The 24,927-nt window shown below is 43.3% G+C and overlaps 1 protein-coding gene across 8 annotated transcripts in view; it reads right to left on the reverse strand.

Moving 5' to 3' along the window:
- Positions 1-2,486: 2,486 nt before the first annotated feature.
- COPS3 (COP9 signalosome subunit 3) overlaps positions 2,487-24,927 on the reverse strand; it is a 29,215-nt gene continuing 6,774 nt past the window's right edge. For 6 of the 8 annotated variants that reach the window (XM_014542827.1, XM_014542828.1, XM_014542829.1 and 3 more), the window contains exons 5-12: positions 24,667-24,759; positions 22,014-22,193; positions 18,018-18,158; positions 15,682-15,855; positions 12,110-12,196; positions 4,152-4,265; positions 3,163-3,243; positions 2,487-2,809 (exon numbers count right to left, since the gene is read on the reverse strand). In XM_014542827.1, coding sequence (XP_014398313.1) covers positions 2,756-2,809; positions 3,163-3,243; positions 4,152-4,265; positions 12,110-12,196; positions 15,682-15,855; positions 18,018-18,158; positions 22,014-22,193; positions 24,667-24,759 — 924 coding nt within the window. In that variant the 3' untranslated portion in view covers positions 2,487-2,755. Of the gene's footprint in view, positions 2,810-3,162; positions 3,244-4,151; positions 4,266-11,127; positions 11,274-12,109; positions 12,197-15,681; positions 15,856-18,017; positions 18,159-22,013; positions 22,194-24,666; positions 24,826-24,927 lie in introns of those variants that run through there. The other 2 variants (XM_014542832.1, XM_014542831.1) reach the window with 2 other exon arrangements.

Genomic DNA, 24,927 nt, shown 5'->3' on the forward strand with positions numbered 1-24,927 from the left:
GCAGCCGGGGGGAGGAAGGCCCTGGCCAGCCAACCTCCCGGTCCCTGAAGGCTTTTGAAAAACCTCTTTCTGGGGAGGCTTTTCTTTTCTCCCCAGTGGCGCACAATTCAAAGGTGCTAGCCGCAGAGCCGCCTGCCGCAGAGCCACCCGATCTCTCCCTGCACCCAGTCAGATTGAGTCTGGCGTGCAGCAGGGTGGAACACCCCGAGCTGCTGCCCACAGGTGGGAAGCTGATGGGGATGGGGCATGGATGCAGGGGCCTCAGAGCTGGACCACCCGGCCCCCAGCATGCTCTCCACCTGGAGGCATCCAGCTGCAGACCTCTGACCCCATTAACTGGATCAGTGTGGGGTGAAGTGACCCGTGAGGGTGAGGAAATGAAACTTGGGGTGAGTACCACGGGTGCAGTCCCAGTGACCCCCCCCCCCCCCCGGGGGGGGGGGGGGGTGAGGGGCTGGGAGGAGAGTGGATTCGCAAAGAGGCAGGCCCCCGAGGAGCTTCAGCTGGGGGGGCGAGAGGAGTTACTCACTTCTGACATCCCCACCCGTTGCTTTAAGGCTGTATTCTCCTTCCCTAACACATGTTGCTTGAAGTACATGATGGTTTGTGTTTAGATATGCGATAAATGTGGGGAAAGCAGTTTTGTGCTTTAGAACAAGAGAGTCTGGAGTCTTTGGGGGTGTCTCTCTCTCACACACACACACAGACACACACACACACACACACACACACTCACTCCTTCCTCCCCTCTTCCCTGGCCTGGCGAATCTTCACACAGAAAGTTAACCCTAGCTCCTCAGAACCCACCCTCGCTGGAGTGGCCTCGGTTTTTTGTTTTTTTTCTCTCTCACAAGGTTTTCTTCTAACCTCTAAACTGGCAGTCAGACATCCCGAGTGGTCCCAGATTGCAAGAGGGTGCAGGCCGGGCTGAGGGGACCCCCACCCCCCTCCGCACGAATTTTGTGCATTGGGCCTCTAGTACATAATAAAATGACAGTAAGTACATACTATTACCAATTACTTTAATGTAAATGGCTTAAATGCCTCAATCAAAGTTGCAGGGTGGCTGAATGGATAAGGAAACAAGATCCATACATATTCAGCTTACAGGAGACCCACTCCACTTCAGATCAAAAGACTAAAAGTAAAGAGATGGAAAAAGATATTTCATGCAAATGAAAACAAACAAAAAAGCTGGCTTAGCAACACTGTATCAGACAAAACAGACTTTAAGACAAAAGCTGTAACAAGAGGTAAAGAAGGACCCAGCAGTTCCACTTTTGAGTATTTCTCTAAAGAAACCTGAAACACTAATTTGGAGAGACATTTGCATCCCATGTCTACTGAAGTATTATTTAAAATAGCCAAGATACGGCAGCAACCTAAGTGTCGATTGATAGGTGAATGAATAAATGGAATACTTATTACTCAGCCATAAAGAAACACCTTGCCTGCAACATGGAGGGTCCTGGAGGGCATTCACTAGTGAAGTAGTCAGAGAATCCAGGATGGTGCGGAGGAGGTAGGAGCTACACTCACCTCCTCCCAGGACCCAACTGGAATTGCGGATGTACATAAAGTTGTACGCCTGAAACCTATATAATTTTATTAACCACTGTAACCCCAATACAAACAAACAACACAGAAACAGTCATAGATACAGAGAGCATTCTGCTGGCTGCCAGATGGGATGGTGAAAAGGGGAAGGATGAAGATGTGCAGTCTGCCAGGTGTGAAGTCACTGCGATGTAAGGGACAGGAGGACTCATGTGAGCTGGAGGACGCAAGTTTAGTCAGGGTCAAGCCCAGCCTCCGGAACACAGGGCGCTGGCTCACTGATGCATGGACGCGGAGGCTGCTTTCGGCAGCAAAGCAGAATGGCTATCCTAAGACCACAGGACCCCCTCAGCCTCTCTATTAGGGGCACTTTTTACGTGACTCATGAGGTTCCAGAGTTTCCTTTTGTAAACAACGAGAAGTGGCTGACTACACAAGTTAACACATTTAAAAAAGTGGATGTTGCTAGTGAGAAACTTTTTTTATGGATCAAATTCTAGTTTAATTTGATCCCCTTTTCAAAGGCTCCCCCCATTCCCTGCTAGATCCGTGAACCGTTAGAGGCCTCGAGCTCTGCGGAGGAGCGGCCTGAACCAGGAGGAAGCAGCTGCCAGTGTGGCTGGAAACGCTCCGAGGAAGAGGGCCAGCCTGGCCCCTGCCGCAGGAAACGCCACTCTCAGAGCGTGTGCAGCACACACCCGAGGTTAGAAGCACTGCCACAGCACCTCTCATCCACAATCCATACTTCTGGCCTGCAAAGTTACTGAAATGCATGTTCATTTTAATTATAAAATACTCTGTCTTATGGCCTCTCATATCAACTTTAGATCAAAATCTTCCAAAAGTTTCTAAAATCAATTTCTGTTCAAAATGAATGTTTTCAAAAACTTTTCAGATGGAAAAAAAGTGATACAAAAGACACATCAATGTTTACGTAATTTAAAACAAAAGGGTAGATTTAATGCAATGACAACATTAATCTGAGGATAAATAAATCCACAACAGACTTTAAAGTTTGTTTTTTCCCCTTTGCAGAGAGAATGGTTTTCTGAAAGCACATAGGGCTGAAGAAGTCAAAACAAAATGTAATTTCTTAATGTCCAGGTGAAACAGGCGTAGTCCTCCCTGCTGCCCTTCTAATAGTTGCTACTGGCCATGGTGATAGTTCCTCTTGTTTAAATCAGGATGGCCATTTGTTTCAAGAATAACTGGATGGCTTGTTTCCAGAATCATCTTCTTGTGACCCCATGCTCTGTAAGGAGAGGGAGGCAGTGCATTTACGCTGGCCCTTGTCAAGTTTCCCACCGGCCCCAACAAGCACCTGTGGGCCTCCCTGAGGACAGGCCCCCCGTTTCTTTGTGCACAGCATGACCCTCGTGAGCATGGAGAGGAATCCCGTCCAGGGACCGCCCTCTGCATCCCCTAAGCAGTCTGTAGTGTGAAAATGCTCTCAACAGTGTCTCTGTGAACTTTAAGGAAGGTTTTCAAGAACTCCCGGCAGCTAAACCTTTAGCCTGAAACTGAGTTCACAGTCCTCATGTGGGAACAACCCTCCTTCTCCATCCAGCCCACTTCTAGTTCATGAGGGGAACCCTCATCAAATACCTTCTGCACGAACTGGGGGTTCACTGTGATCTCCTGGTCCATCGCCTTCAGCCGCTCGTCCAGCTCTATGCACTTCAGCATCTGTGGGATGGACATGGTACAGGCGGTTAGTATGCAGGTGTAGGTCAATGGGAACCTAGACTGCTAACGTGGGTGCTACAGGTTCACAATCCCTTGACCTGAAACCACTGGAGCTAGACAGGCTTTGGAGTCAGAATTGTTGAATTCAGAAAGTTAATACAGTCCTAGGAGTAGGACCTAGGGAAGCACCCCCTAATCAAACACACTGTCATTTGCAGTAAAACCTAAAAACATGCACACTAAGTAGGATAAGTAAATATAAATCATGTCAGGTGACATTTGCCATCCAAATGAATTACCAAAAAAAACAAGCAATGCACAGTGTCCTTCCCCAGTTCCTTATCTCCAATTCAAAGTTGGGAAAACCCTGAAAACTCGAAGTCTGCTTTTTACGCTTTTGAGATGTAAGGCTTTGTTCAATTCATTGCCTTAACCTGAGGTGAGACGCACAGACCACCCACACAACCCCAACTCGTCTGCAGGACCAGCGGCACTCAGAGCAGCGCGTGGGGGCGGCCTTCCTCCCTCCACCCACTCCTCACAGATGGTCTCCGACCCGACCTGGAACTCTGGATCCATTTGTCCACGGCAACGAGACTCTACCTCATAGGTGCCAGCTGAGTGTGGATAAAATCACACTGATTGTAAGACCCTTCAGATGACTGAGGAGGCAGAGCAGGCTTTGTGAGCGACATGGGCACTCTACCCCAGCATTCACTTATAACCAATGATCCTGAAGAGGCGAAGCAGCCCATTTTGTAATTACCTTTCGAGGAACTAAAGTGCTCCTAGAAGCTTGTTGGGAACTACCTGCATTTATACTAAAATTATCCTGGAGCACAGGGACAGTGTTTCAAACACAGCATCTCAACACCAATCCAAAATCCAAACCAGACGCTCATGCTTACCTCCTGATCGATGTTATGAAGCATGGCCGGGTTGTTATATTTCTCAGGGTTATCATGGAAACTGACCATACCATCCTTCTGATTAATACTTGCAAAAATTTCACCATCTTCTATCTATAAAAAAAATCAGGGAAGAAGTTTAGACCTGAACACTATGGGAATTTATAGTGATTCAATATAACCAGGGCAAAGCACAGAAAGCAATAAATACATAAATTTATATGTGTATTTTAAGCACAACTGTTTTTTCAACAAGTATTTACTGAATTCTGAGGATGTTCTAGGCACCATTATAGATGCTAGGGGGTGTAAAACTAATACACTCATAAAAATCCATGCCCTTACATTGTTTTATTTGTATTTTATTTTACATGTGAGGTAAAAGTCATTAACCATTTTAAAGTGTATAATTTAGTGGTATTTAGTACATGCACAGTGTTGTGCAAACTACCACCTCTATCTAATTCCAAAACATTTTCATCCCCCAAAAGGAAACCCACACCTACTGAGCAGTTACTCCCTGCTCTCCCATCCTCTCAGCCCCTAACCTGCTTTCTGCGCTATGGAATTGCCTGTTCTAGACCTTTCTATAAATGGAATCAGACAATATGTGTCTTTTGTGTCTTGTTTCCCCTAGCATAACGCTTTCAAACTGCCCTCGCATCTTTATTTATTTTTGCTAATCTTCACCCAAGGATATTTTTGCCACTGATTTTTATTTTTTTAATATATTTTCATTGATTTCAGAGAGGAAGGGAGCGGGAGAGAGAGATACAAACATCAATGATGAGAGAGAATCATTGATCGGCTGCCTCCTGCACGCCCCCTACTGGGGATCGAGCCACAACCTGGGCATGTGCCCTTGGCTGGAATCGAACCTGGGACCATTCAGTTTGCAGGCTGACGCTCTACCCACTAAGCCAAACCAGCTGTGACATGCCATTGATTTTTAGAGAGAATGGAAGGGAGGGAGGGAGGGGAAGGGGAAGAAAGAGAGAGAGAGAGAGAGAGAGAGAGAGAGAGAGAGAAACATTGATGTGAGAGAGAGAGCGACTGGTTGCCTCCCACACATGCCCGAGCTGGGGATGGAAACTGCATCCCAGGTATGTGCCCTTGACTAGGAATTGAACCCGGGACCCATCAGTGTCTGGGTGGACACTCAAACCATTAGCACACTGGCCGAGGCTGCCCTGGCATCTTTAAACATTAGCTTCATTGTATATCATTGACATTGCCCTTGCGTTTTAAAACTGAAATGCTAACACATTTTTGCTTCACCACAGTAGAAATTATTTTCTGGTCCTTCAAGAAAACGTTTCTGCCAATGCTGATTCCAAGGTGGCTTCAAGGTCTATGTTCTTTAGTTGCACCAATGACTGGGTATTTATTTGATTGATCCTCACAGCCAAATCCGTCCATGAAGTTAAAAAGCAAGAAGCCAATAGAAGTCCCAAACAGGTACTGTTATTCCTAACAAAAGTGCTCCTCCACAGGGTGGCGACAATGAGCCATCTGTCACTGAGCTCCCTACACCGGCCTGCTCCTTTCTAGCCTCGGGAAGGACAAGTCCTGTTTAGTGATACAGCAACCAGCCCAATACACACGAAAAAGACTGCCTAATTCTCCAAGTGACCACAGAGAGCTGCCTCTTTAAAAAGTGGAAGGAATATATCCAAATATTTGAAATGCAGACCTAGGTCCACCACAGCAGCACTTTCTTTTTTTTTTTTCCTTCTTAAGCATTTTTTTTTTTAATTTTTTTGTGGCTTAAAGTATTACAAAGGGTATTACATATGTGTCCTTTTTTCCCCCGCCCTTGACAATCCCCTGGCCTCCCCTACCCCCCCGTGTCTTATGTCCATTGGTTATGCTTATATGCATGCATACAAGTCCTTCGGTTGATCTCTTACCCCCTTCCCTCCTGCCCCCCAACCCTCCCCGGCCTTCCCGCTGCAGTTTGACAATCTGTTTGAGGCAGCTCTGCCTCTGTATCTATTATTGTTCAAAAGTTTATAATGGTCTCTATTATCCATGAATGTGTGAGATCATGTGGTATTTTTCCTTCATTGACTGGCTTATTTCACTTAGCATAATGCTCTCCAGTTCCATCCATGCCATTGCAAATGGTAAGAGTTCCTTCTTTTTTACAGCAGCATAGTATTCCATCGTGTAGATGTACCACAGTTTTCTAATCCATTCATCTACTGATGGGCACTTAGGCTGTTTCCAAATCTTAGCTATGGTGAATTGTGCTGCTATGAACATAGGGGTGCATAGATCCTTTCTGATTGTTCTTGGGATATATTCCTAGAAGTGGGATCACAGGGTCAAATGGGAGTTCCATTTCCAGTTTTTTGAGGAAACTCCATACTGTCTTCCATAGTGGCTGCACCAGTCTGCATTCCCACCAGCAGTGCACAAGTGTTCCTTTTTCTCCACATCCTCTCCAGCACTTGTCGTTTGTTGATTTGTTGATGATAGCCATTCTGACAGGTGTGAGATGGTACCTCATTGTTGTTTTGATTTGCATCTCTCGGATGATTAGCGACTTTGAGCATGTTTTCATATGTCTCTTGGCTTTCTGAATGTCCTCTTTTGAAAGGTGTCTATTTAGGTCCTTTGCCCATTTTTTGATTGGATTGTTTATCTTCCTTTTGTTAAGTTGTATGAGTTCCCTATAAATGTTGGAGATTAGGCCCTTATCAGATATAATGTTGGCAAATATGTTCTCCCATGTAGTGGGCTTTCTTGTTGTTTTGTTGATGGTTTCTTTTGCTGTGCAGAAACTTTTTATTTTGATGTAGTCCCATTTGTTTATTTTCTCTTTAGTTTCCAATGCCCTAGGATCTGTATCGGTGAAGAAATTGCTTCGGCATATGTCTGAGATTTTGTTGCCTTTGGATTCTTCTAGTATTTTTATGGTTTCCTGTCGTATATTTAAGTCCTTTATCCATTTTGAGTTTATTTTTGTGTATGGTGTAAGTTGGTGGTCTAGTTTCATTTTCTTGCATGTATCTGTCCAATTTTCCCAGCACCATTTATTGAAGAGACTGTCTTGACTCCATTGTATGTTCTTGCCTCCTTTGTCAAATATTAATTGAGCGTATTGGTTGGGGCTGATTTCTGGGCTCTCTATTCTATTCCATTGATCTATATGCCTGTTCTTGTACCAGTACCAGGCAGTTTTGAGAACAGTGGCTTTGTAATACAGCTTGATATCTGGTATTGAGATCCCACCTACTTTGTTCTTTCTCAGGATTGAGCAGCACTTTCTGTAATAACCATGTTCATCTAATTAGAATGGAAGGGTATACTCATACTGTGGATCCCTGAAAATGGATGAACTACTAGTAAAACTACATATAACACCATGTATGAATCTCAGGTTAAGCACAAAAGCCAGATCCCAAAAAGTATATACTGTATGTTTCATTTTATATTTTATACTAGAGGCCCGATGCATGAAATTCCTGCAAGAATAGGCCTCCCTTCCCCCGGCTGCCGGCACCGGCTTCCCTCGCAGCCCCAGCTGCGTCTGGAAGGTCGTCCGGTCTTATTTACATATTACGCTTTTATTATTATAGCCAAAGCTCAAAACAAACACAACTAGGAAAGGCTGTGAGAAGTCAGGATAATAATAACCTTTCTGGCCAGAGCAGGACTGGAAGCGTGAGCGCGGTTCCTGGGTTCTGGCGGCGTTCTGGCTCAGGGCCTGGGTGCTGGTCGCACTCTTCCCTACGTGGGCTACACGTCAATAAAAGGGTTACGTTACAGCACCAGTCCCAGAAAGGCTCCCTGGTGAGGCCGCCAGACGAGGAAGGGAGAAGTCAGGCCAATGTCTACCATCTCTCTCAGAGGACAGGGCAGAGGGAACACTTCCCACGCCATTCTATGAAGCCAGCATTACCCTAATACCAAAGTCAGACAAAAATATTACAAGAGAAGTATTACAATGTTCACTCTCTCTCATGAACATAGATACAAAAATACTCAACATATAAGCCAACCCAACAATATGTAAAAAGAATTATACACCAAAACCAAGTGGGATTTATTCCAGGTGTGCAAGGCTGGTACAACATTGATGTTAACGCAGCATGTCAGCAGGCTAAAAAAAGATCATGGTCAAATCAACATATGCAGAAAAAGCATTTCATAAAATCCAATACCCACTCATGATAAAAACGCTCAGTAAACTAGGGAGAGAGAATTTCCCTCCACCTGATGAAAAATATCCACAAAAAACCTAGAGCGAGTATCGCCTGGTGAGAGACTTGAAGATTCCCACAAGGTGAGCAGCGAGGCATCACACACTGTAGCACCGCACTGGAGGTTCTCGCTAACACAGTGAGATAAAAAAAAAGGGGGGGGGGTATATATAGATTGTGAAAAAGAAAGAGAACTATCTTTGGTCATAGATGACATGATCATCTATGCAGAAAATCTGCAAGTATCACCCCCACCAACCAAAACTCCAGCAATTACTAGTATAGCAAGGCTGCAGGATTCAAGGGTAAAACACAGAAGGCAGCTGCTTTTGTATAAAGCAGCAATGAACGAGTGTAACCTGAAATTTAAAGCAATACCATTTACATGTGCGTCCCTATCCCCCAAAATGAAATACTTAGGAATAAATCCAACAAAAAATCTGTAAGATCTATTTGAGGAAAACTACAAAAATCTGATGAAGGAAATCAAAGAACTAAATAAATTGAGAACTACTTCATGTTCATGGCTACAAAGACTTGATATTATCAAGATGTCAGTTCTTCCCAACCTGATCTGTAGATTCAATGCAATCTCCATCAAAATCACCGCCAGTTATTTTACAGATATGGACAAACTGACCATGTGGAGAGATAGTTTATGTGAAGAGATAAAAGGACACAGAAAAGCCATACAATATTAAAGGAGGACGAAGTCTGAAGGCAGACACTACATGACTTTTAAGACTTATTATAAAGCTACAGTAATCAAGACAAATAGATAAGTGGTACAGAATCAAGAGCCTAGAAATAGATCCACATAAACACAGTCACTGGATCTTTGACAGAGGAGCACAGGCAATACCATCAAGCAAAGTCAACCTTTTCTTTTTGTTTTTCCACAAATGGGTACAGGCTTTATTCTCAGTGCACAGCAGTACTGAGTTCTGCTCATCAGCAACAAGTTTTATTGGTTCCAAAAAATTATCCCTTTTTTCCATCTTTTCAAACTCCTACTCTTCCTGTCTCAGTGGAACAACATATTTGAATTTCAGACTTGTCAGTTTATAGCATTTTTTTCCCCCTAAGAACCATATAAATACATGCAAAACATTGTACAGAGAGCTTAAATACTATCAAAATGCAAATACAGATTGGGTGCACTGTTAAGCCGAATTGCAAATTATGGCAACACACACTGGGGTACACACTGCTCTGATATCACCATTTGCTTACTGATGTCATGCAGACCACAGTGGCCTATCTTTTGTTTTTATTATTTTATACAAAAAACAAAACACACAAACCAGTGCTTGCTATACTAGTTACAGAAAAAAGAAAAAGAGAAGAAACTCAAAATTCCTATCTCCGTGCTGATTTGAAAAGAACAAAGTAGTTAGCAAAGTCAGCCTTTTCTACAAAGGGAGCTAAAACAACTGCACATCCACATGCAGAGAAAGAACCTAGACACAGACCTACACCCTCCACAGAAATTACAGGTCACAGACCTAAAGGTCAATGCAAAACTATGTAACTCCTGGAAGATAACACAGGAGAAATCCTAGATGCCCTGGGTATGGCGATGGCATTTAGACACTCTTACCATATGGTCCAGCTATCACACTTTCTGGTATTTACTAAAGCGAGTCAAAAGCTTATGTCCACACAAAAACCTGTACAAGGATGTTTATAGCACTTTTATTTATATTTGAGAGCAACCAAGATGAATGAGTAAACTGGACTATATCAGACCATGGACTGTTGCTCAGCACTACAAACAGATGAGCTGTCAGCCCTGCAGAGGCAGGAGGGACCTGCGATGCAGACCCCGAGGGAAGCAGCCAGTGGAAGGCTGCCCCTGTGAGTCCCACCAGAGGCCCTTGTGGAGACGGCAAAGCTGTGGGAGTGAGGTCAGTGGCTGCCAGGGGTGGAGGAGAGGACATGCACAGGCAGAGCAGAGGGCGTGTAGGGCCGGGACACTACCGGGTCAGACCATAATGATGGGTATGTATAGTTACACACTGTCCAAACCCACAGAATGTACAAGAGTGAACCCAACGCAAACCCTGGACTCTGGGCGGCGATGGTGTGTCCATGTGGGCTCCTCTGCTGTAACACATGCACCACTTTGGTGAGGGATGAGGACAATGGGGGAGGCTGTGCTTGTGTGGGGACAGGGGGTAATGGGAAATCTCTGTATCTTCCCCGCAATTTTGTTTTGAATTTCAAACTGCTCTAAACAAAATCACGCCCTCATGGACTAACACCCAGGCCAGGCTTTTCCAAGCTCGGCAGTAGTGGCACTTCGGGCCAGCAAATGCTTTGCTGTGTGGCTCTCCTATGCATTTAAGACATTCAAGAGCATCCTTGGCCTCTACTCACTAGACGCAAGTAGGGACAGCCTAGCGGGGGCAGCCAGAAATGTCTTCAGGCCTTGCCAAATGTCCACTGGCAGACAAAACACCCCCTGCGGACCCAGGCCTGACAGGCTGTGTCTGGGTTGGTTATGCAGTGTTCAAAACCCGTCCCCCTCTCTGACCCCTCAAAGCATTTTGCTGACGCCTATGTCCTGGCTGGGTCATCACCACCCATGTGTTTCTTCTTACCCCTGGGAGGCTCTGTGGCTTCCCACAGGATTAGCAAGGTGCCCTTAGCAGACACTCCCAGGTTGGTTAAGTCAGACAAGTTTTGTTTGGGATGTGTGTTTTGAAGGGAAAAAAAATCTCAAAACATTTGCAAATTGGACTATGGGAATAAACTACTCCACTATCCAATGGAAAACAGTTGTATTCCTCCCCATCGTGATGTGGCAGGCTTCTGAGCCACAGGGGAGGTCAGAGCAGAACATGCAGATGCTAGCTTCCTGCAGACCGGCTGTCTTGGGCCAGGACAGGTCTGTTCTGGTAGAGCCATGTATCTACATAACTAAGCAGTAGGTAGATTACAGTATATCAACTCAGTGGGTTACCATGTAGTCAACTAAATGATGCTTATCCAAATATGGAGTGGGGCGATACAACTGGAAGTGATAAACAGGGGTGTCAGCTATACTGGTAGTATCTGATTTCTGAAGCTGGGTGCTGCGCATAGGAGTGCCCGTTCTAGCACCCTTTATAGCAACACTATTCTAAGTGTTCTGAGCACACTGCCTCCCTGAGCAGGACTCTGCCGGTGATGGAAGCAATGCCCTGACCTCCATATGGGCACAAGTTCATGACCTTATCATGCACCAGTATGTTGAGTAACACTGCCTTATGCCTCTTTGTATATCATAAATATTTCATGATGCTCTAGCCTGTTTGGCTCAGTGGATAGAGCATCGGCCTGTGGACTGAAGGGTCCTAGGTTCAATTCTGGTCAAGGGCATATGCCCAGGTTGCGGGCTTGGTAGGGGCGTGCAGGAAGCAGCCGATCAATGATTCTCTCTCATCATTGATGTTTCTGGCTCTCTCTCCCTCTCCCTTCCTCTCTGAAATCAATCAATCAATAAAGAAAAAAAATTTTTCATGAGTGTTTTAAATGTTTACAAAAATTGACATGAGCACAAACAGGATGCACCCTATAAATCATTATAATTACTATGATTAGAGAAACACATAGATCATTAAGGAAATAAACCAAAATGTCCACAGAAGTTGACTTTGGACGTTCCCCAACCCCCTTCTCCTTTTTCACATTTTCCATAATGAACACCTGTTACTTCCACAAACACAGAAATCCACTAATAAGTTTTAACAATGAAAGCACACTTACCATGTGCAGGACATATTTTTCTGCCTCCTGTGGTCCAGATAATTGCACACGACTTGCCATATCTTGTAATGATAGTGTTAAAAAGGTCTGAAATTCAAAAGCAGAATCACAGGTAGAAACTACTGAGAAAATAAATTTTATTCAATGTGTATAGAGTTCTACTCAATCACTGAACAAGTGCTTTCCATTACTGCACAAAATGACTTTTTGTTGTGAAGAGGACTTGACACAGATGAGCCCAGTGGTTTTAGCCACCACTTTTCCAGAGCAATGACTCCTAGAAGTGCAGCCTCTGTGTCTGAAATGACATGCGTGCACGGTTATCACTGCAGCACTGTTTGCAACAGCAAAAGGCTGGAACCACCTTTGGGTCCATCAGCAGAGAACAGCACAGCACAGCACAGTTATATAAACGCACTATAATGCAGTTGTAACAAAAACTAAGAAGTGAGACTTTTCTATGAATCAAAAAAGAATCCAAGATATGTACATTGTTAAATATAAAAGAGGATGCAGAACAGTGCACCCTAACATGTATGTAAAAGAAAGGGAAACAATGTGTGTGAGAGCGAGTGGGAGAGAGAGCACTCTTGTACGTGCACAGACAATCTGGTACCCCGGGAACTGCTAACACTGGGTGGCCTCTGGGTGAAGAAAAAGGGGAGGCTGGAATATATGAACTGGATGGGCATTTTTCTATCTTTTGAATTTTGTATTGTAAACTTATTACTGACTAAGTAAATATGAATCCTTCAAAAACCAGTGTTTATCACTGCTCTGCTTGGGACATGATGAAACTATCTCTTTCAAGAACCAATTAGAAGAGCTCCTGCCCGGCCGGCCTGGCTCAGTGGTTGAGCATCGACCTATGAACCAGGAGGTCACAGCTCGATTCCCGGTCAGGGCACATGCCCAGGCTGCAGGCTGGATCCCCAGTGTGTGGCCTGCAGGAGGCAGCTGATCAATGACTCTCATCATTGATGTTTCTCTCTCTCTCTCCCTTTCTCTTCCTCTCTGAAATCAATAAAAATACATTAAATAAATAAATAAATAAAAGAGCCCCCGCCCTCCCCTTAAAGAAAAATCAGCAATATTTATAATAATGGCATTTTTAGAGCAGGGCATGTTAAAACTCTGATCTTAAAAATTCTTGACCAAAAAAATCTACATATACTTTAGTTTGGAGAATAGCACCTAAGAAAATAAAATTGTTAATTTTAAGTACATAAGTAGCTTAACACGAAGGAAAATTCAAAAGTGAACATTTCTAAATACATAGAACTATCAATGTTCTTGTAACTAGAAACTGCCACCGGAATGCCCATCAGTCGAGGATTGATTGAATGAATTACGATCCACCGTACAATAGACTACTGTTACTGACACAGTACTGTGATAGAGGCTTATGTTGCCAGGGAAGAAAGAGGGTTAAGACATATTGAACAAAAAAGCAGAGTAGAAAACAGCATGAAGAATATGATCCCAATCACACTTAACTGGGAGTTCCCACATAGGCATATAGACAGAAGATGGAGAAGAGGAGTCTAGAAAAACTTCCACCAAAATGCTAACATGGAGTAGATTCAACCTCCATGTGATAATCTGTCCCTAGTCGCGTTCTAGAAAGGGAAACAATGAAATCCCATGTGAGCTAGGAGCTATGGGACATGGCTCCTGTCACTGACAGTCTACCTGTTGAGACTTCTTACAAAGCTTTTATTTTCTGACTTTCGAAAGGAAAGAGACGTGCTGGGTAGAAAAACCTTAAATGTTTCCCCCTTCTGTTATTCTGGCATGAGGACAGAATGCCAAAACGTTTAACAGCCACCATCAAAGACTTAACCTTCTGACTAGCCCAGGGGTGGGCAAACTTTTTGACTCGAGGGCCACAATGGGTTCTTAAACTGGACCGGAGGGCCGGAACAAAAGCATGGATGGAGTGTTTGTGTGAACTAATATAAATTCAAAGTAAACATCATTACATAAAAGGGTACGGTCTTTTTTTTTTTTAGTTTTATTCATTTCAAACGGGCAGGATCCGTAGTTTGCCCACGGCTGGACTAGACACATCCTTTAATGACAATGTCCCTCCTCTATGTCCCCTGGGCAGTGCTTTTCAGCCCAGCGGACCCCAATCAGCCATGAGTCAGCACATACAAGACTGAGCCACAGCCCCGGCCCTGGCTGACCACCTGAGGCTCTTCCTGTTCATGTGGTCAAACTCATGTTCTGGACTGATCTGATCCAAACCAGAGTAGAAACTACCAGCTTACTTCCCAGGGCTGGACTGGGGCTGACTGCTTCACACCGTTAACTGATGGTTTTTGCAGAGATACCTACTTCCTAGATTGATTAAGTTCTAATTCCTCATTTAACTGTTATTTAACTTTCTGCACTTAAATTTTTTAAAAATACACTGTCATTTAACCTTGGTAATATTCTGATTCTTTTACTTAAACCTCAAGTACTAGTCACAAATGGGGTGCTGGTCTTCTACCTCCTGCTGGTGAGACAGGGATCTACTTAGAGTGGTTCTGTTGGCCCCTGGACCAAAGAGGAAATGTTGCGGGGAGAACCAGGCTGCTTGTTATTCTGAGTCCCTTAGATCCCGGTCTTTTTTGTCTGTGGGTCAAGTTGGTTTTCCTCTGGCTGACAAGTTAATATTCGTTTTTTTATCTTTTTTTTTTTTAGTGGCTTTCACATTCTTTATTTCCTCTTACAAATTAGCTTTCTACAAATTCTCTGTTGACCTCCTGTTAGCTAGCTACTCTCTGGTATTTGGGCGCTTCCTTTCCTTGGCCGGTGGCCACTCCTCACCTCCCTCCCTCTTTTCCATGCACGACCAGCCCAACTCATCATTTCCCTCCAGCTCCTCTGGGCCCTCACAGTCAGATCCTCCTCCGCTCCCCCCTTCACCTGGGGCCCTGGCCCTCCCAGCAACACACACCCTATTCTCTCCTGTTCCTCTGCTTCTCCGCCATCACCCCGCTGCTGACATAAGGCAGAGGGCACACACACAGACAGCTGCACCTTCTCACCAGTTCTGAACCAGCCTGACCAGACTACTCAAAAGGAAAAAACAATACTCTATTTTTTAAGCTGCTCTTAGTCAGTGTCCTATTCCTTGCAGTTATGCCTTCCTAGCTCATATGGGATTTCATTTTTCTTTTAAAATTTTCTATATACAAAAACCATCACTTTGAAAACAAAAGTATATAATTGACTTATCTTCTAGAGTTCAACCACCCAGCTTCTTCACCTCTGGCCTGAATGGCCATTACCGTCACAGTGTTTGTCCAAACACATCAGCACAGCCTGAGCGGCCCAGGCTGCTCGCGAGGACTTCATCTGCGTTGTTACGTGTAGCCCCCAGCTGCCCACGGAACGTTTACCCCTCAGGCTAGCTTCCTCTGCCTCCCAAAGCAGTAGTAGCGCCCACCTGTCTTCCTCTCCACCGGTTCCTCATCTCAAATACCCTGTGCCCCTGCACCTGCTTCTTCAGCATCGAGAAGGGAAAGAGGAGGGGGCAGCGGCCCGGGAGACGGGAAGGGCCTGAGGGCCACGTGCCTCACCTTGGTCAGCCTCTGAATGTTCTTCTTATAGAGAGAGGACAAGCACTGCTTCACCAGCCCCATGTTGTTGTCACGAGTAAACGTTTCGCTGTGCTTATTCACCAGGTTTCGGAGTTCTGAGGGGTTATTGGTTGAATATACTTGTGCTAACTCGTGGTATGCATTACTAAGAGGCTAAAGGTTTAAAGGGGGAAAATAGATGAAAATGTTAGAGAAGTAAAATTTATTCAGGAAGCAAAACAAAACATGGCACTGTATTTTGAGCAAGTACATCCAATACCCTTTATTGTTACCTAACAAATTATAACCTGCCCAACAAATGCTCAGTGAAGACCAAGGATACATTTTCACTATGGAGTAATTTATTATAAAAAAAACCTTTGTGGTACAGAACAAATAACTGCACAGCAGGCGAAAGCGCACTGCATTTGGTAAAGACAAACACATCTTTTTCCCCCCTATCAGCGGCTCCTTTTTCTATTGGGAAGAAAGAAGGTAGAATTTTCATTATTCTCAACTCTCTCTCACGTCTCATTCACCCACATACACCTCCCCAGGTGCCATGGGACAATCGGCTACTTTAGCTAAGAAGGAAGACAGGGGCAAGACGACTGATGGTGGCGGAGGACCTGAGAGCCTGAGCTGCTTTAGGTATGTTACCTCACACACATTATCCTTGAACTGGGCAGAGGTCCAAAAAATGTGGTCATGAGCACAGGCATAAACTGGATTCAAACCTATATTTCTACTTTTGAAGTTTGTGGTCTTTTCAACCAGTTATGACACCATCATAAATAAACTACTAACGCGTGTGGAATTATGCCACTTTAGAAAAACATTCCTGCCTAGCTAGTGTGGCTCAGTGGTTGAGCGTCAACCCATGAACCAGGAGGTCATGGTTCACTTCCCGGTCAGGCAGATGCCTGGGTTGCGGGCTCAAATGCCAGTAGGGGGTGTGCAGGAGGCAGCTTATCAATGATTCTCTCTCATCACTGATGTTTCTATCTCTTTCTCCCTCCCTCTTCCTCTCTAAAATCAATAAAAGCATATTTAAAATAAAATTTAAAAAATCAAAGCATTCCTTCTAAAACAGGGCCACCTAAAGGAACCACGGGAGTTCTCCAAAATGATCTGCGAATGGCAACCCTAACCCTATCCTGCCTCCTTCTTCCACGGGATCTCTTACCCACCAGCCTGTGACCAGGCAGCCGAGAGCCTGAGAAGCACGACAGGCCCTCAGGTGGAGAGCACGGGCTCTCTTCAAGACCACATAAGCATCTTCTCACCAGGAAGACTTTCAAACTGACACCCTGATCTGCCTTTTGTACGGGGACAAACAGGGTAAAACTGTTACTAAAATGACTGTGACCTGCCCTGGCCGGTTTTGCTCAGTGATCAGGGTCTCGGGTTCGATTCCCAGTCAAGGGCATGTACTTTGGTGGCAGGTTCCCCAGCCCCAGTAGAGGCGCGTGTGGGAGGCAATCAATCAATGTGTCTTTCACACATCAATATTCATCTCTCTCTCCCCTTCCTTTGTTCCACTCTTTCTAGAAATCAATGGAAAAAATATCCTTGGGTGAGGATTGTCTTTAAAAAAAAGACTGTCACCTCACAATCTTTTAAATTGTTCCATTTTTTAAAATGTGTTTTTATTGATTTCAGAGAGAAGGGAAGAAGAGAGAGAAACATCGATGATGAATTATTGATCAGTTGCCTCCTGCACACCCCCAACTGGGGATCAAACCTGCAACCTGGGCATGTGCCCTGACCAGGAATCAAACCCTGACCTTCTGGTTCATGGGTTGATGCTCAACCACTGAAACACACCAGCCAGGGCTGTTCAAATTTTTTAAAATCATGAGCACGTATTTCAAAATATTTTTTAAAAGAGTTAATTTATTTTTAATGTGGTCCCAAAGCTGGGTAGACAAGGAACACACAAGTTCGTGAGCAGAACCGTGGTCTTCACACGATCTCCCAGCACGTGCCAATTGAGAGCTCAATAAGTCAGCATTGCTTTTCCAGCATTTCACTAAATTGTAATGAAGAAAAAAAAATCAACCGTTATTGGAGCTCAAACATCTACAGCTATAAGTCTGAAAACAGGTTCCTGAGAAACATGCTGCTCCAATCGGTGATCAGAAGGTGTATGAATAGGAGTGATGTTAGGGGTTCTACCAGAACTGCTGCTCCCAGGCTCCCTGCAGACAGTTAACAAATGTCCGCTAAATTGAAGCTGGTGGGAGAACTAAATCAGTATAAAATAAAATTATACAACCATGTATCTTTCCATTTCCTTAAGGACTTAAGAAATCAGTTTTATTTTAAAAACTCACCTTAATGAATCTACCCACAATTTGAGATGTATATTTTGGTAGCTGTTGTACTTTTCCAAGTAATATCAAAGAAACTAGAATATACTTTTTATATGATTCCAACATGATATGACTGACCGCCATGGCAGGGGTAGTTATAGCCTGAGCAAGAGAAGAATATTGAATGTGAAGACAGCACACCGCAGCAGGGAAGAACAATCAACTACAGGTATCGCTTGAATTATAAAACAATACTTACATTCAATGTCCCATTTTCTTTATAACATCTTTATTGAGATACAATTCACATAAACATTTTCCCTCTTGGAGTATACGATTCAGTGGTTTTAGTATATTCACCATTACCTAACTTCAGAACATTTCATCCCATCACAAAAGGAGCCCCATATCCATCAGCAGCAACGCCCCATTCTCTCCTCCCCTCAGGCCCAGGCAATCACTTATTCTATTTATGTTTCTATGGATTTGCCTAATGTGGCATCATAAATATGTGGCCTTTTGTGACTGGCTTCACTTGTGAAGGTTCATACATGTTGTTGATACCTTATTCCATTTTATGGTTGGGTAATATTCCATTGCATGGGTGTTTGACATTGTGTTTATTCACTCCTCAGTTGATGGCATTGGGGTGTCTCTACCTTTGGCCACTGTAAATAATGATGCTATGAACACTTGAGTACACGTTTTTGTGGACATTTGTCTTCATTTCTCTTGGGTATATATTCCTAGGAGTGGAACTGCTGCATCACACGGTAACTCTATGTTTAACATTGGAGGAATTCCCAATTCTTTTTTCAAAGCGACTGTGCCATTTTATAATTCCACTGGCAACTGTGAGGGTTCCAAATCCTCCACACCTCACTAACATTTATCATTATTGGTGTCTTTTTAATGCAGTCACCCTAGCAAGTATGAATTGGTGTCTCAGAATGCTTTTGATCTGTATTTCCTTGATGACTAATGTTGATGAGTATCTTTTCATATGCTTATTGGTCATTTGTATAACTTTGGAGAAATGTCTATGCAAGTCCATTGTCCATTTAGAAATTTTTGTTTTTACTGTTGATTTGTTAAGAGGTCTCTGTATATTCTGGATGAAAGTCCCTTAGAAACATGATCTGCAAATATTTCTCCCGTTCTGCGGCTGCCTTTTCACTTTCTCACTTGGATTTGTGAAGGTTAAGAACTGAAAACTATCACACCCAATCAACCCAATATTTCACATCAAAACTCAAACCATTGAGCCCAAGAGGCACTTCTTTGAGATTATCTACAGAAACAGTCACCTCAGCACACGAGAATACAAGTACGACCCCCACTGCAACCTGCTTCGCAGTGAAAGAACAGAATCAACTCTCAGTTCTATCCATCGAGGACTAGTCAGCTACCTGGGCCAGTCTGTGGTGCAGTATGAGGAGATGAAGATGCTTTCACTTTTTGCTTTATACAATGCTATACTGAATTCTTTTCAATATGTACGTCCTTCTTTTGGAATTTTTTTGAAGCAGTAAAATAATCGGTATCACCTTCTGAAATTAAGGTACTAATACCATCCATAATGGCATACATATTATTAAAATACAGTGGCTTGCCCTATTCGGTTTGGCTCAGTGGATAGAGCGTTGGCCTGCAGACTGAAGGGTCTCAGGTTGATCCCAGTCAAGGGCACGTACCTCAGCTGCAGGCTCGAAGGATCCCTGGCCCTAGGAGGCAACCAATGGATGTGTCTCTCTATCCATGTTTCTCTCGCTGTCTCTCCCCCTCCCTTCCACTCTCTCTAAAAATCAATGAAAAAAATATCCTCGGGTGAGGACTTACAACAACAACAAAAAACACACACACAGTGGTGTGGAGTAGACTAATACTAAACAATGCTTGTCCTTAGGGTTAATCAGGGAATAACTATATTTTCAGGTAAAAGGCTTCCACCTATAAATATAAAAAGTTTGGCCCTAACCGGTTTGGCTCAGTGGATAGAGCGTCGGCCTGCGAAGTGCAGGGTCCCAGATTCGATTCCGGTCAGGGGCATGTACCTTGGTTGCCGGCACATCCCCAGTAGAGGGTGTGCAGGAGGCAGCTGGTTGATGTTTCTCTCTCATCGATGTTTCTAACTCTCTATCCCTCTCCCTTCCTCTCTGTAAAAAAGAAAAAAAAAAGTTTGTTTTTAATATTTTAACTATTTGATGGAAATATTTTTCTAAGTACATTGCCTATCATCTTGATATTTCTAGATCAGTATGCTAATCACTTATACTGGGCTGTACAATGATAATGCATTCAGTGGCTATGAAGTGTGTTTATAATTTTCTGAAGAACTGAATTCCTCCTGCAAGCCCCACACTGGGGAATAAGCCCATAACCCAGGCATGTGCCCTGACTGGGAATCCAACCGAGACCTGGTTCATGGGTCGACCCTCAACCACTGGGCCACAAGGCTGGGCAGAACGGAAATTTTTGACTGTGTACTCTTGGAGAAGATTTTACCTGCCTTCTGGTGACCCTTCCCTAGGTTCTCTTGGTGGTACTTGTCAACTCCCCTCACGGAGGCAATGCTCAGTCACAGATGTGTGCGCGTGTATTTAAATGTTAGTATTTCAGCTCAATGGTAAGCTCCTTGAAGGTTTAAATATCCTTTATTATTTTAATATGTGCTATGAATAAAATAAGAACTAATTGACATCTAATAAACATCTTAAAATACTAGAATTAGCCAATACAGGATGGGGCAAAAATATATTTACAGTTCATGTAGAAGTTAATACAATAATTAATAAGTAATAATACAAGAATAAACTGTTTCGTGTACTCAGAGCTGGACACCTACTCTTGCCCCCCTGCACTGCATTCTCCCTCTCAGACTCTAAGGAAACCTCTCTAGACTATTGCACCAAGCTGTGTGGTGTCACACTACACACTCCAGTGGCCATTACAGACACAGACACAGGGGCGGGGATTTTCCACTGTGCATACTTAATATCCTTTGAATTTCAACCAAGAGAATATTTTACTTATTACAATAAAACTTAAGACACCACATATGGTTTTAGAACAAGACACTTCAAAGATCATCCAGTTCAAACTCTTACCTACGTGCAAAGGAAGCGATGCAGGTGGAGACGTTTACAACGGAAGCCAGATTAGACGGTATCAGTGGCAAAGCCCGGATCAGACCCCACCAGCAGTGCTCCCCCCTCCGGCCAATGCCCTTCAACTGAAGGAGCAAACCACCACCATGGGCACCAACCACGTCAAACTCGCAGCCCACAGGCTGCATGCGGCCCACACGAATATTTTTGAGGCCCAGCCAATATAACAGTATGTAAGAAACGTTTAAATAAAAATTTTGTAACACAATTTTTACAATATCCTGTTATACATACTTATTAATAACGAACTACAACGTTCGCTAATGAGTGATTACTATACATAATTATATTGCATTCATTTCCCTCACGCGCCTTACGCGCAGGCGCACCATTTCTCTCCACTAATACCAGCAGCGAATATTTTAGCGGCCGATGGCCACGGCATTAGTCTTGTACTGACTTCTTTGGTGTGCGCAACAGGAAATATTTCACTTTCGGAGAACAAGAAAAATAGGTTTATTTGCGTTATGCTTATTAATTTGTGCAGTTATTCAGTGTCTGGTAAGTTCATGTTCAAGACCAAATATTAATTTTTATTAAAATGTTCTATTATTTTATGTTAACGATGACTCATTTATTTCAGCCCTTTGTATTCAGCATGTCTCTATCGAAATAAACCTACGTTTCTATGAAAATTGGAGCTTTTATTTTTTTTTTGCGGCCACATACACTAACAACTTGTTTATTTGGCCCGTGTTAGCCTTTGAGTTTGACATGCTTAGTCCACATGGTCACTGAGAAGCGGTCTTTGACAGGACCTCCACCTGGTACTCAGAGCCCGAAATCAATCCGTTCCAGGCGGGCACTTTGACCACACAAGTTCAAAACACCCACTTAGAGATGAGATTACCTGCTCATAAAAGTAGAGTGCTCTTTCGAAGTTCTTCAGCCCAGTATAGATCATGCCTCCATAATAATAGTAACATAAAAAGTGCTTTGCATCGTAGGCTCCATTCTCTTTACAAATATCCATCATGTCCACGTCAAGATATGGAAGGGCAGGCTTAAAGCATTTTGCCAGCAAACAAAGCTGTGAAAAAGTATTTGTATTAAATTGTCACTTTAATTGTACTCTGGCAAGCTTTAGCAGAAGCAGCAAATTCATAGACTCCAAAAAGTTCAAGAAAAACATTGTTTTACATTTTCACATTTAACTTATTGATTAAAAGGGCCTGCATATCAACATATTACTCTGCTTTCTTAAGCATTCAGAATAAAGTAGCATTTGTTGTTGTTTTTTAAAATATATGTTTTTATTGATTTCAGAGAGGAAGGGAGAGGGGGAGAGAGATATCAATGATGAGACAATCACTGATCGATGGCCTCCTGCACGCCCCCCATGAGCCAGCAACCTGGGCATGTGCCCTGACCGGGAATTGAACCCTGACTCCTGGTTCACAGGTCAACGCTCAACCACTGAGCCACACGAGCAGGGCTAAAATAGCACTTTTTTTAAAAAAAATATATATTTTATTGGTTTTTTACAGAGAGGAAGGGAGAAGGATAGAGAGTTAGAAACATCGATGAGAGAGAAACATCGATCAGCTGCCTCTTGCACACTTCCTACTGGGTATGTGCCCGCAACCAAGGTACATGCCCTTGACCAGAATCGAACCCGGGACCCTTGAGTCCGCAGGCTGACGCTCTATCCACTAAGCCAAACCGGTTAGGGCAAAAATAGCACTTCTTTATAAAAGATGAACCAACCATGAGGTTCACTACTCCACAAATGAATTAAAGTTCAGCTAACAATTCACTTAGTAACCATTCTGTTTACAGATGCACAAACTAATCACATAGAAATAGATCAGCATGCTATGATTAAAAATGGAAGTTTCTTCTTTAATTATACTTTTTCAATTTCTAAATCCTTTACATAAGTGTAAGAAATTGTGCAAGTACATGGCAACGTCCTGTATGTGGGTGATGTGGCACAGGTGTAGACAAGGTACCAACTCCCTGAGCTAGCTGTTCACTTACTACTAGAGCACTTTATGTATTTTATACACCAATCACAAACGTTTCTTAAAAGACAAAAAGAAAGAAAAAATGGGAAAAGCACACCTTCATTGAAACTAGAACATGTAATTAAAATAATCCACAAACCATGTTATTCATTAAGGAAATAATCTCAATACCCTATAGGGACTGGTTAAACCCGTATTATGAAATACTCTGCAGCTATAAACCACTGATATGGAACCATCTCTAAGATACATTAAGTAGAGCCCTGGCCGGTGTGGCTGTTGGTTGAGAGTTGTCCCATGCTCTGAAAGGTTGCTGGTTCAATTCCTGGTCAAGGCATATACCCGTTAAGGGATCCATCCCAATAGGGGGTGTGCAGGAGGCAGCCTATCGATGTTACCCTCTTACATCGATGTTTTTCTCTCTCTCCCTCCCCCTCTAAAATCAATAATAAAAAATCATATTAAAAAAAAAAAGATACATTGCCCTAACCGGTTTGGCTCAGTGGCCTGCAGATCAAAGGGTCCTGGGTTTAATTCCGGTCAAGGGCACATACCTTGGTTGTAGGCTCCTCCCCGGCCTGGGCCCTGGTCAGGGCGCGTGCAGGAGGCAACCAATCGATGTGTCTCTTTCACATCGATGTTTCTCTCTGTCTTTCCCTCTCTCTTCCATTCTCCCTAAAAATCAATGGAAAAATATCCTTGGGTGAGAATTAACAAAAACAAAACAAAACAACAAAAAATAGATACATTAAGTAGAAAAAAGCAAGGGGGGAAAAAGCAAAAAGCAATGTACTGTATATACTTATTCATACAAATTATTACAATTTGTATAAAAAAAGAGACAGCCTTGGCCAGGTGGCTCAGTTGGTTGGAGCACTAACTCGTACACTGAAAGGCTGCAGGTTCAATTCCCAGTCAGGGCACATACCTAGGTTACAGGTTTGATCCCTGGTTGGGTGTGTATGGGAGACAACCGATCAATGTTTCTCTTACACATCAATGTTTCTCTCTCTCCCTTCCTCTTTCTCTAAAATCAATAAAAACATTTCCTCCGGTGAAGATTAAATAAAAAGAGAGAAAAAATAGACATATTTGCTTGTACATTCATAAAATATCTTTGGAAGGATAAACAAGAAACTGCTAACAATGGCTGCCTTTGGAGAGAGAGGTGGCTGTGAGGCAGGGTGGTAGGGAGACTGCATTTTGCCTGCTGGATTTTGAACCATGAGCAATAAAATAAACAAATAACATTTTAAGGTGTAAAGTTACCTGTGTTTATTCTCAGGTTCCAAGATTCCTTAAAAAAGAAAATAACTTGGTATTTTTTAAATGTCACAAGCCTACTAGCTGAGCACTGTTCTATAGTTTGTATCCAAAAACTGTTGAAAATTCTCTTTCTATAGATAGAGGTACCTATATATTCCAACTGCTAGGACATATCAGTCTCCACCAAACTGCCTTCATTTATCCAATCTGATGTTGAGCAAACCTACAACCAACCTTCCATCCCCGACCCGGTCTAACACTGCTGCTTACCTGGCAGAGATCGGCATGTACTGAGGTCAGCTGGTTTGTGTTCATCTGCATCTTGTCTATGGCTTGCTTGAGGATGCCAATTCCTCGCAGGGGCTGTCAGAAATGACATCTTTCAGATAAGTTCTCAGAGATGGCAGCACATTGGATCTTAGGTTGTCACTTACAAATAAAAAATAACACTAATTGACAGGTTCCTTTGAATGACAACATGAGGTTTCCATACTCTTTCAGGACTGTCCCAATTCAGTCAGAAAATGTTTT

Source organism: Myotis brandtii, unplaced genomic scaffold, assembly GCF_000412655.1.
Source record: "Myotis brandtii unplaced genomic scaffold, ASM41265v1 scaffold314, whole genome shotgun sequence".
Taxonomy (NCBI): Eukaryota; Metazoa; Chordata; class Mammalia; order Chiroptera; family Vespertilionidae; genus Myotis; species Myotis brandtii.